The sequence below is a fragment of the Strix uralensis genome, chromosome 2, assembly GCF_047716275.1.
Source record: "Strix uralensis isolate ZFMK-TIS-50842 chromosome 2, bStrUra1, whole genome shotgun sequence".
Lineage (NCBI taxonomy): Eukaryota > Metazoa > Chordata > Aves > Strigiformes > Strigidae > Strix > Strix uralensis.
In genome coordinates, this window is record NC_133973.1 from 112924818 (window position 1) to 112938675 (window position 13858).

The 13858-nt window shown below is 33.9% G+C and overlaps 1 protein-coding gene across 3 annotated transcripts in view; it reads right to left on the reverse strand.

The window, feature by feature from the left end:
* The window catches only part of PDS5B (PDS5 cohesin associated factor B), a 119650-nt gene that overhangs the window by 54100 nt on the left and 51692 nt on the right, over nt 1–13858 (reverse strand). For all 3 annotated transcript variants that reach the window (XM_074859849.1, XM_074859851.1, XM_074859848.1), the window contains exons 10-15: nt 12156–12250; nt 9781–9926; nt 8668–8819; nt 6879–6992; nt 5279–5360; nt 1311–1359 (exon numbers count right to left, since the gene is read on the reverse strand). In XM_074859849.1, coding sequence (XP_074715950.1) covers nt 1311–1359; nt 5279–5360; nt 6879–6992; nt 8668–8819; nt 9781–9926; nt 12156–12250 — 638 coding nt within the window. The remainder of the gene's footprint in view (nt 1–1310; nt 1360–5278; nt 5361–6878; nt 6993–8667; nt 8820–9780; nt 9927–12155; nt 12251–13858) is intronic.

Sequence of the window (13858 nt, forward strand, 5' to 3'; positions counted from 1 at the left end):
CATAGCTATGAGGACACCAATTCCTAAAAAATTTGTGTAGCCACAGACCTCCCCTGGCTATTTGCTTTCCTTCCCCTTCACATGCATTTTTAAGCAAGTCTAGTTGTTAATAACAACAACTGAAGTTGCCCTCAGAATGCAAAGTCTATACTTCACAGAAAAATATACTCTGTATATAGACCACCTGATACAAGCATGAAAAACATCAAAAGGGTGTTTTTGCTAAATTGCCCCTTCACTAAACATAAGTTTTACAACAGTCTCCAACATTTAAAAAATAGCTTTTAAAATGCATTTCTTAAACTACATATTAATTTTATATTTACATTTTATATATAGCAAGATAATTTATTGGCAAAGTATTAGTATACTATCTAAGATGTTTCATATTTTTAATACAGTAGGTGTTAAGCAAACTTGGTGCAGAAAATGGTATAGAACTGTAGGAGAGTTAGTTCAAAACAAGTTCTACTAAGTATTTGTTTTGCTGTACTGATTTTTTTTTTTTTTAAATGCAACCCACAACTAGAAGGATCAGAAAAATTACAAACTGAACAACCTTTAAATTATAAACAAAAGGAAAAAAGGATTTGGAACATGGCCAAACAAGTAGAAAGATTCAGTTTTTCCTCCACATTTTTTCTAAAATGTACATAGCCTTAAGTAGTATCTTTTTCTGCCAGAATAGTTGGCATTTTTTTAAAAAAGGTTGATTTAAAAACAAAATTTCAGAATTGTAAAGCAAGTTTTTCTTCTTTGTACTGGTTTTAATGCTATTGGCATGGTGGGCTGGGGGGGAACAAGAAGTGGTGCTTTGGGGTTGGTGGTTTTTTCTTTGCCGAGAGCTCAAGTTACATAGAAGTTCTTCAGTTTCCAAACTGCCTTCCCTGCTAAGAAACGCAAACTCTTTTGCATTATCCCAATGGCACTTACAATACCAACACCTCAAAAACAAGTAAGGTAGTAGATAGTTCAGTAGGTTAGTTAACATCACTTAATATATATTCTATAATAAATACTAAAGCAGACATAACACCCTAGGTGATCTAGATTTTGAATTAGTTCACAACAGATGCAGCCAAAGTGTCATGTGATAAGCTTCATGACTGGAGGCTTTTTACAGTAAGAAAGTAATTCTGCTTACAGTTGTCTTGATTTTTTCAAAGCATATTATTACATCATGTTTATCATGATTTGTTATAAGTTTCATCTGTTACAAAACTTTTTATAAGCTTATCTCAAATGATTTTTAAAGCAAGAAGGCAATATAGTTCAATTTTTAGACAGTGTAAATACTTCAACTGACTTACTTGTTATAACCATCACTTTTGAGAATATAGCTTTACTGCTGGCATCTGTCTGCAAGTCACAAAATAAAAATGGATTAAGTAAAAACTTTACATTATGTATTTCCACTTGAATACTGAATGAGCAATTCTATAATGCGTTATCAACAAGTCAGCACCCATTTTGCTAACACATCAGTGCATTAGAAATCAAAACAACCACTGCGAAATTATTGCTAGACAGTTACAGGAAGTAAAAGGTAGATCATGCCTACAGTATCACTCTCTCGCATAAACCTACATAAAATATTTTTATTACTTTTCAATCTACTATAGAACTTATGAACAACACAAATGGGTTATTTCTGTAACTGTTTTCCATCTAAAGCCTCTGCTTCTAAATATAAAACAAACAGCAAGCATTAAATTCACTTTATCTTCTTGTTCAGATATTGATATTAAGTAGTCTTGGTAGTAGTTGCCACCTTATTGTAAGGAACAGAGCAAGTCAGTAATAAGACAATTGCTACCCCTGTTCATCTGAACAGGGAAGACAAATGATAGCAGTGTAATTGTGAAAGTAATAATCAGGTACCATGACAACAAAAAAAGTGAAAACATAACTGCAATTCAGGATATCTGTGAAGCCTCAATTTCAGTGAAACTGTTGCTGATAAAGTCATCCAACAGCACCTTACGAGCAAAATAAGCTACACAAAACAGTCTTTTAATCTTGTTTATTTCCTTGTTGTCAGTAATTCTTCTGGTACAGAATTTCAAATGCCAAATGCAAAGTCCACCTTAAGAGATAGTTCTGACACTGAGTAAATGGAACAGAAAAAAAAAGAAAACAACAAATTTCACAGCCAGGTAGAACTACATAGCAAGTACATTTTCTTTATGAGACTATGTTTCTAACAAATGAGTTATATTTCTACAACATATCACCTTCTACTGAAGGTAGACAAACTAGTTCCCAAGATGCTTTTTTCCCACTTCTACAGACTATGAAGTTTTATGGAATTATACTGAAGTTTGAAATATTAGGGAATTATCAGTAAAAATGACAAAGGGAACCCTTATCTGTATAGTGAAGATAACACCCTAATCATCTTCAGAAAAGTGTTCCAAGGTGGACAAAAGAAGAAAAAAAAATTGAAATATTTCATTGCTGTGCAATAAGTGTTTTTACAGAACTCTAAAATCTTCACAGGTAAAACGAAAATGGGAACATGAAAGAAAATTCAAGCTTACTGCAATGCTGTCAAAAGCATATAAAACCATCAGCTTCCAAACCATAAAGGAAGCTGCTCTTTTGCCAATTTACTTCTGACAAACTTCAGTGACATAATTTACGAAGTCTGCAAAAGTTCATAAATGAATGTAAACAGTATCAGTTATGGGCTACAACTATCAAATTATATTCATCTGAGAGAAGATTTAAATAAGAACACAACCACACTTCATAAGCTTTCACTGAAAAGTATTTACATTTACAAAGAACAGTGTTTAGCCACCACCATTGCTAGAATTGTCCTTTACAGAACTCCCTTTATAAAAGACAAAAGTGGTAGTAGACAAGCCTAAAAACTATAAACAAGAAAATGTCAAATCAACTCAGAAAGGAGCTTCACCTTAGAAGAAAAATAACTCTTCTTATCAAAGTACTTAATGTGAGGCAAATGAAGACCTACAGTGGGCCTTTTCATCAGGTTCATACTAGGAAAGAGCCACTAAGAGGTAGTGTAGCAAAACACTAACATTTTCTCATAAAAACTTCAAGACAGAGGTCAAATTCTTGTTCAGGCACATCTAATGTCTTTGCATTTTATTAATGAAACCTGCACTCTTATCTTAAACACAAATATTTAATTATATGAACTAATTATTAATTTGGGGAAAAAAACCAAACCAAATCAAACAAACAATATAAAGAGCGGCACAGAAATAAAAGTTTTTGTAAAAATAGCTAAGCATCTGCATTGGGCATAATGGGCAGGATTTAGGGTAGCAAAGGGCTGCTGGGGTGACCTGTGCAGGAGGTGGTCAGGGACTGCCCTGTGCCAACCAAAGCTGCTTCCAGCCAGCTCCTCAAGTGACAAACCAACTCCACCAAAACTTCACCCTGTCAGAGAAGCCTATGGTGTCTCTGACAAACATATTTAAGACAGGAAACATTGGAGAAAGTATGATGCTAAGAAGACTGTGGCTGGTGAAGGAACCCATGCTGCAGCAATGGGTAAGAGACAAGGAGCAACAAAAGGAAAGGAACCACCATGCCCTTACCCCCATCTCCTGTGCTGCTATTGCCCCACCAAAGGGACTGAGCATAACGTGTGGTGAGGGCCACACAAAGCAGGGAAGAGAGGTCTCCGAAGGGGAGCTGAAGGCTGTTTCTCTGAGTGTTTATTTGTTCTCATTTATTTCTCAATACCAGAATAAATAATTAAAAGTTTATGTTAATTGACAATAAACTAAATCAAGTAAAATTCCCCAACTCAAAACCATTTTGTTGCCTGCTGTAGCATCTCAGACTAACACAAGCCCCCTGAACTCTCCCATGTAGTCCTGCTACTCAAAAGGATATTCAAGTGCAGAGAATTAGCACTTAATAGTGGAAGACAGGATGAAAGCCACATGGACAAATGCAAACATGTCAGCAGCATACACTGTTCTGAATGCGATGCTTATGCTGGCATTTATCAAAACCTGAATGTTTAATTCCGTATCATATCAAATATTTTACAATTGAGAAAGAATTTCTATTACACCTCCCTGAAAACGAAAGGCAAAATTGAAATTTCACTTTCAACTGAAATGTAGAAAATATCAAGAAACTAAGGTTAAGCTACAGCAAAGAATATTAAACAGTACATGAAAAATATTTCAATAATCACCGAAATACAATGAAGTCTTGTTGTACTAGCAATTACTGCACTTGGAATTTAAAACAACATTATAGAATGTTTTAAATTCACTAAGTCAAAATTATAAATGTCACTGTAATCAGGACTGAAACAGTAAGGGATACATTTTGATTTGATAAGTCTTTCCCTGTCTGCAAGACAGTAGCATTTCTAAGCAGATACATTAAATAATCCAACCACACAGTTACCTACTCTTCCTGGTTGAGGTAATTCCAGAAAGTAGATATTTCAGTCATAAAAACTCATTAAATGGGGATATGAGTATATACGCATATAGAAAATAAAAATCACACACACACACATATATATACAAATGTGAGCATGGCAACACTTTCTACTGTGTATTATTTCTGTTAAAAAAGCATCAGATTAAACTTTTAGCATTCAAGTCAAGTTCTAACGACATTCCAAATTATACCTGTTAATTTCATTTTACGATTTTCTTTTCCCCAACAACATGAGCACACACATACACATAACTAAAAATCTAAATTTTACTTTATGAGAATATCCTAAATGCTCAGTATTTTTTTTTCCTTCTGAGCAAACCTGTAAACAAAGATCTCAATTATAGCCTGAGATCTCCAATACAACATTTAAAAAGTTTCCAAGAGGGAAGAGAAACAAGTAACCTGTTGGGATAAAAATATCCCCGTTTCTTGAATGAATCATACATAAGATAAGAAGTTGCAGCGTAGAGGTACTTTTTCTTAATTAGTCAATTTGGCAGTCAAAAATAATATCCTGGTTTTTACCCTCTTTCAAGAGCCAGAACAATCCTGGCAAGATGTAACTCAAACACTGGGAGCAAATATTTTCATATCAAATGACGGGCAAAATCTTTTTAAAATTTCTATAACACCCCTTCCCTCTTCAATTTTACTAACAAAATGTATATACTTTTCCTACTGCAAATGTAGTCTAATGGAACATCAGATAACTTTCACAATATTTTCTATCTGTCATTAAAAATAAGCTTAAGATAGTCATACAAATAGATTTTTTTAAATAGCATATTAAGTAAAACTGCATATTCACTGTGGGATAAAGATAAATTGAACTCACTTTGGGTTGTTTTATTAGGTCAACTAAATCCTTTACTTGATGTCGTAGCAGATTTTGACATTTCCACATTTCATTCAATGCCCTAAAAAAATTTTAAAAAATTAAGTTGTCAGAATAATCTATTCAATAAATAACTGTTCAATAAGAACCCTTAAATTCTTTTCAACTTCAGACTCAGAAATACACTTATCACCTGAATTTTCACTGCTGTGTGAGCAGAGGGTAAATGTTTCCTACTAGCATGATATGGAAAATTTAATTGGTCATATTAGACTGGAACAAAGTGAGATTTTTTTTAAGCAAATTTCATTTCAGATGCTTAACTAAACTGCCTTTAAAAGAAGTACAAAGTAACTGATGTCTGGCCTATAAAGAACTCATGTGTACAAGCCTGAAATTCCTCTTCTAAAAATATTCCAAGAAGCAGGCTAAAGCAAATGTTTAAGATTTTTATCATCAAAACAATGTTTTTCTTGCACACAGAAAGCAGCTAATAGATTAATAAATTGTGAAAAGTGGATACGATTAGACTTGTAAAAGACGCATTAGAGATATTTGAAAAAAATTGAAAATTAGCACACTTTCCAGGAAAAATAAGCAATATAATTTTTTTTAAAAAGTCACGGGTTCATTTAAAATACTTCCAGAATCCAAAGTAAAAGCAATTTCTATATAGCTAACTCAACATATGATGTCTTTAAAATGAGTACTGCTGCATATGAAAACTGTAGAATTCAGAAGTTATTTGTTGCCTGAAATAACAAGTACCGAAAAGAATCCATTCTGCATGTTTGTTTAACCTACACTAAAAATTACTAGAACAGTAACTTTTTAATATATTATTCCAAGTTTTAGTTTGTTACAGTTGTAGTATCTTTAGGCATGTAATACAACAAGTGCAGGGGATTCAAACATCAGTTTCTGCAGGCTTGAAGGCTTTGGGGGTTTTTTAAACCATTCTTTCATATATATATACAAAGCTTTTTCTAGTCTCCTTATGAGAAAAAAAAACATATTTGATTTTCAAGTGACTGAGTGCTATTAAATGAAAAACAAAGTAAAACTAACTAAATTCAATCAAACTGAACATCACAGCAGCAAAACTGTTATTAGTCAAATTTATGTGCATGTACCCATTTTAAGCTGGAGAAGGCATGTAACGTAACTGTAAGTAAAATGCATATTGAAGGAGGAAAGAAAAACAAGTAACTCCTTCCCACTCTTAAGTCATCCTGGCTGCTAAAACAAGGACTATATTGAGTTGTCAGATAAGATCTAGGGCTAGTCAACACTACTATCTATGCTATCTGTTTTCATACATAAAAGGACTGACATGCACTCAAGCTTCTTTCTAGATCTCTGACATTACTTTTTTTAGCTGTTTAGGGTTTAAAAGTACCACACCTTGTTAGAAAACACCCTATTAGGTTTTTTTCCCCCCAAATCCCACTTGAAAGATAGATACTATTGCTACATTCTGTTTTCTGATAGTTTGTAAACTACTTTTGTCCACTGACTTAGGCTACTCATTACAATTTAGAACTAATTTACAATAGTTGTATTAAAAATTATTTTGCAAGAACTCAAAAATAGCACATACTTCACAGCATTTGAATCCAGTGTTGCATAAAGGTAATACAAACATTTCATTCGTTCATTTGTTTCCAAGTTGTGAGGCACCATGTACTGAGCAAAGATGCGTTCAACAAGTAATCTGAAAGACAGGATTAAAAAAAACTTATAAAGGAAGAAAGTGGCCTTGTATGGCCAAAACATTCATTCAAAAACTCTCAGATCTAGACACCAATTGTTGCATATAAAGATGGGGTTATTCAAAAATGCAAAGGTGAAGTTACTTAACTTCAAATTTAACTCAGCATAAACTAAACAAAAATATATCATTACAGAAGACGCAATGTTAATATTAGCAGTAGGACATTTAAGAGATGACATGATCAAAATCAGATGTATTAATCTAGACAGGAACCAAAGGATTTTGGAGAAGGATATCTCAATTATCAGCCTAAAAAATGTTATCAGTGAAATTCATTATGGGCCAGTATTGGGGTAAATTCATGAACTGACCCAAATTAAGGGCCTAAAAAAAAGAAATATCATGTTGATTATATCACACTATCATGAAGCCCAGAAGGAGAATTCAGGTATTCAGGTACTAGTGAGAAGGAACTGACTTTGCTCCACTTCTTCCTGGCCCCTTCCCCAAGGGCTGAGTTTATCCTACTTCTTTTGCTTCTGCAATAAAAATGTGAGTACATTCACAAGGGAATTACTAAAAGCTTTTACTATAACATGAAAGCTCCTTATTTAGAAACAGGAGGAAAGAAAAGTTTGGGTCTGCCAGTTACCTAGAAGAGATTGAAGGGGGGGAAGAAAAAAAAAACCAAAAAGGAAAACCAAGCCCATGTTGCAATTTTAAACACCAAGAAGGCCCAAGATTCTGCAAATTGAGGTCAGTGTTAACAGAATGGAGTAAATAGGTAAAAAAAAAAAAGTCATGTATATTTAGGCTAGAAAAGATAAGAAAATCCTTATGCAAAATTGGAGCAAGTAGTCAAAACCCAAACTCAGCTAGATCCTGAAATTTAAGAAAAATGTGAGTGGGCAAGACTGGATCTGAAGATCCAGACAGTTCTGTCCACTTCCATGGTACATGTTTATTTTGAAGATGACTTTCTGAGGCCATGAGTTTTTGAAAAGACTTGTAAGGGTTTGCAATGCCATTTTTATCTGTTCATGCTGTGAAGGCCAAAGGCTCATTTCCAAAGCCACTAAGACAGCCTTGATTAGTCAAGGAGGACTAGCTCCCAAACTTGTTCCCCATGTGCAACCATCTATTTTTCAATACAAACAACCATATATAAGGCTATAGCTGGTATGACAGAGGCACTGCTTTCACCACAATTCCTGGACAAGGCTCTAATTCATGGCTATTATAGTAAAGAAAAACTAGCCTTCTGCAGAGCGAGATGCCTTAACCGCTGTCACTACGCATACAGGACTTATCTTTAAAGCATACAGGAACAACGTGCAAATCTAAAGCAAGATCGTTAAAGCAATTTTACTTACTGAATTTTAACATAAAAATTAGCAAGCTACCGAAATATAAACAAAAATCTCCTTTACTGAAGCAGTGGTGAAGTACAGCTAAAAATTTTGAAATATTCCAACTTATCTCACTCCTTAGAATTGCTTTTGGCCTTAAAAATAGAAAAATAAAAAAGTTTAGCTGCAGCTGCACCAGATCAAAACATACAGTATTATCAAGTCTCTTCCTTCTTGTCAGCACTTAAGCACAAAGGAAAAACAAATCTGCACAGTAAGTTACCACACTTATCCACAGAACCACCTAGCTCTCACAACTGACTTACCGGTCATCAATACTGTTTTGATAATATATATGCAGAAGTTTATCTTTGATCCATGATATCTGTTTTGCAGCTTCTTTTCCGGCTTCTGATTGTAATGAGTATTTCTTGTATATCTGTGCAAGTCCCATCATAGCTTCCTTCCTCACTCTCCACTTAAGAAAAAGAAATAGTACCCAGTTTAGCAGTTCAAAACCCAAAACTGAAAAGATGGCAGAATTGCCTGGTAGGTATTTCCTATTCTACACTAAAATAAAATAATTTAATTCACAAAAAAGTTAAAAATTGAGTTCTAAGTGTAACACTTTCTCATTAGGATATATATTGCATCATATCTATTACGCTAAACCTTTCAACATCAGTAACTACTATGCAATTATGCCTTCTGAATTCAGAATTGTTACAAATTTAAGCCAACAACCCTTCTATACTTCAACCCTTCAACCCAGTCTATACTAAATATTTGCGATTGTATTATGGGTGCAACAGGGGAAAGTTTGTCACCAAATGAATAAAAAAAAAAAAATCAGGTGATAATGTTAGTTTTAAAAGTTTGCCATCAGCTGCCTTGTTTACCATGCTTTAACATAAGCAGCAAACCTCAAATTTTACCAAATAATGAAACATACCTGAACTAAATTTCAAGACTATTCAAATTTGAAAGCTACTACACTGGTCTGCAGTCAGAATAATCCAATTAAAAGCAGGTAAACTAGCTAACCTCTGATGATGGAACATTTTTCATCAGTAATCTACAATACATTTTGAAACCTGCTTGAAAAACTTCTTATGAAAAATGTTACAGTGTTTTACAAGGGTCTCATTTTACTTAAAAATTTTACTAAAACTAGACAACCAGAACAACATTGTGGTGCTCCATCTTTTTTTTAAATCATACTGTCTTAAAAACATGTAACAACAAAAAATATGGCATTCCAGTCAGGGGCAAAAGATGCCCCATTAAATAGACTGCTTCGAAATTTTTTGCATTATATTGGTTTTCATTCATCGTTTTAAAATTAGTTCGGCATTTTTTAGAAGCGCTGCTTTTTAGAGAGCTGAATTACAGTCTAGAAATAAAACACACAGCCATTATTAGTACTAATTATGTCTTACCCGCTTGTCCAGTGTTCGTTCTCTGACAAAATTAAGCAGGTGATCATTGACAAGCAAAAGATCTTTTTTAGCAGCAGTAACTATGGATACTATAACATCATGCCTTATGGCTTCTTCAGGATCATGGGACCTTACTTTAAGATATTCTGAAAAAAAATGGAATAAGTATTTCATTGTAAGTACACAAGTTCAGCTACTTTTCTTTCTCCAGACAGTACTCAAGTGACAGAAGCAGAAAATGTGATTTTCTACTGTTCTGAGCATCAACAGTATGAAACCAATACTCTTCTCTGAGATTATCTGGAATGTCAGTAAAACTTTATATTTGCTTAGAATATCAAATATTTATATTTCTGGCATTAGGGAAATAAGAGTTATGAGGTTACATTTTTATTTTTATCATTATTATAATAGTTAGGCTATGTCTACATTAGCAACTATTATAGCCAAACATAATTGGATCTGTAGAGTAGAACAGGCAGCACTGCGAACTTGATAATCACACTATATATATTTAAAGTCTTACTTCAGGCTAGAGGCTACTCTCTTCCTGCAGACTCCATCCCCTTTGGCTGCTGGAGCACATTAGTTGCACTCCTGATCACAACTTCTGTATTATCCACAAGGAATCTAGTTCACATGCTCCAGGAACACTCCACACTGTGAGCCATGTAAGCATTGTAAGCAGGGACAAATCAAGAGACATACTTCAAAAGCATGCTCTTTGACCAAGCTATAATGCTTATTTATCTACACCCTAGTTTATTCATCTTAAAACAATTTTTCTAGACTATTTTGGCCCATTGCTACTTTGGTAGCATCAATTAACTTATACTATCAATATTTTAAGATTACTGCTTGAAGTGTCAAACATGTTAGCTACCTAATGTCATTTTAGAAAGCTGACAAATAAAACAGTGAAGTTAATTTAACTTTTTAGAAGTATGTATTTTAGGTTAATTTCAAAGCACTAACAGGTAGGAAAATGCACACAAAAGTTATTAAGATCACTGTACATAGCATACATCAGTGAAACACTGAGAACATTAAGAAACATTCAAAACTCAAAGTTTGCTCTGAATGAAATATCCAGAGGTTACTGTTCTCTTATTGCTGTTCAATGACCAGTGAAAATTTTCAAGTGTCATCTGAAATACTGGCCATTAACATTTCTGGTAATCAGCACAAGTATCAAAAGAGCATATCAAGGAATAAAGCTTTGCACTTATGGAGGTTATGAAATTTGAAATACAAATAAGGCTTTTTAAAAAACAGTTTTGTTCCCCGGGAACACATAATAAAACAAAACAAATGAAGAACAATGCCATTGGCACAAAACAATTCTGGTCTCAAACACCAGTGAGTCAGAGTTTTTCAACAATTTGACTTTGGTAAGTGCTGTGGGGAGAGAGAGGAGGGGCAAGCAAAATTACATTTCCCAGAGGATACCATTAGAGGGGGCACAAAGTCTTTCTGCAATGTAAAAAAGAAAAAAAAATCCTTGAAAATACAATTCTGAAAAACAAAAAGGAAATATCTTGACCATTCCATTAAGGAAAAGTCCAGAAACTTTTTTTTTTTTAAACTGGCTTAACAATACCAGTAACTACAGAATGACTCTAGCCAGCCTGTATCTGTGTCTAATTTGATAAACACTCAGAAAGCAGGACAGCAGTCCCATGCACTTAACAGCCCTTCATATTCCCTCCTTAGAGCAAATGGACAAAGATATTGCCTCCAAAAAATTACAAGAAGTAGGAGGTTACTGATCAGTGGGAGATAGTGTCTCCATATACACTTTGAGGGGGGGGAAAAAAACAAATCAACCCCTTCTTTTTAATTACACTTTTTTCATGAAGACATCGCGAGCAAGAAACACTAGATGTTTCTATCTATGCTAGTTCCCTTCTTCCTACAGAGGTCCTGAACTACAGGCTGTGTTTGATCTGAAGGAGCAAGAACCAATGGCTGTGGTCACAGTTATGAGGACTGTTTTCATGTTTTAGACAGTGGTTATGTAATATTTACACATAAAAGCTTTGTGAAACTGAAGTCTCCACTGTGCACCCTAATTAATAAATGCCATGATCATTCAGTTAGCCAAGCTGTCTTTGCCTGATCCTACGATGCTTAATTTGAACAGCAATTGGGAATGCAACTACTGTAAGAGACAGAGAGTGATCTCTTTGGTTAAGGCATTCTTTATGTGCAACCCCTTCAACCTGAGAAGCAGCACTGAAGGCAGGGACTCTGTGATCCCAACCTCAGTTACGTACTCCACAACATCTAACAATGTTACTTAGGATTACAACTAACCTTCCTGATTTTTCCAAGAGACTTAAAATTGTATTTTAATGTTACAATAAATCTGGTACCTGTTAAATCTTTTGCTAGGTCAGGATGGTTCATAAGGCAGTGACTTGCAAATTTCACACATTCAAGACGAATAGGTACATGGATATCATTAAACCTATTTAGAAACAAGACAATGCATTACAGCAACAAAAACATCACTTCTACCACAGCAATTAGTTTATTTCTACACAATCCCAAATATCTCTGAAAATATTTGTTTCCCATGCATAGTTACATGCATAAAACATCTCTGATTTCACAGTATTAAGTAGACTGTCTTTAGCTTAAGAAAAGAATTCCTGTACTCGTTTATTAATTCATGTTCTGAACATGAAGAGATATATCCTCTCCTGGTACACCTGAAAAACGCCTAGGCAGACAACAACTATTTATTAGAAATATGTGTGACATTTTAACTCTCTTTTCTGTAATGCTCCACATATCTAACCATGAACCATGTATTAGCAACTAAAAGTTTTATAAGACTGTGATATTCATCCCCTCTTTAAACTGTATGATAAACAGCAAACAAATGGGCATCTAGCCTGGTACAAATTTCTTGATGGACCAGTTCGACTTCTGTAAGATTTCCTTTTGAAAGACTGAATTGGGCTTGATGCTTGAAAACTAGTATTATATTGTGTTTAATTTTGATATACATAATTTTATAATGAAACTGTTGCTGTAATAACAGTTATAACAACTCTTGAAAAATTAAAATGCATTTTCAAGCTATCCTCAAAATGCTTGGTTTTGAACAAACTAAAAATCAAATTTTAGAACCTTCTTGGTGCAGAAAGGCTTATTTATCAAATAAAGAGGTTTTAAGGAATAACTGTTTTAGAAAAATAGATAGGTTTTCAAAACCATAACATTTCAAAAATGGTTCCTTTAATAACACAGCTATTATAATTTAAAGTCCTTGAAAAAAGTAAATACATGCGATTCATAACTAGTTCAAAACAGCAATTACGAACAACAGCTCGCACGTATTCACATTGTTTCACACTATAACACTATGAAGCATTTTCCTTTGGGTCCAATTAGATCCGGTATTTTTTGATGACATGCAATGGTTTAAATAGTTATATACTTTCAAGCGACAGGCCTTCTCTGAAGTAAGCTTCCTGTACTTTTAAAAGCATAATTTTTTTGAGGACTCCGGTTTTGATACAATTGAATATGAAATTATAAACTACTGCATCTGTAATAATTGATAGAATTTATCCTCATTTACTCAAATCAAAACATGTTCATCATAGCAGCCATACTTAAGTTTCTCCTGACTAGAAGCTCCAGCTATATTTTCTATCTCAAACTGGCAGAACATTTCAAAAACAGAAGACTAAGTGTGTTTGCAGCATTGTAAGCACTGCACCCCTCTTCTAAGGCACTTTTACCATTAAAAAAAATTGAAACCAGCATACAAATATTGTACATAAAAGCCTCAAAACCAGTTCTAATACCACCTGATACTGCAAATGTCATTTGATGCTGTTTCAGAATTAATCCATCATTGACCAGTTTCACTTGTGAAGAAATTAAAATAAACAATTCCTTTTACTTGACAACAGAAATAAAGATAGTTGCAAAAAAATGAAATAAGGGATGATTTGTAATTGTTTGCTCTCTGCAGAGTCACAGGTGCAGAAGATGTATGTAAAATAGTCTCTTTAGCATTATCTGTCAGATTTCAGATAAAGCAGCAGGAAGCAACTCACAC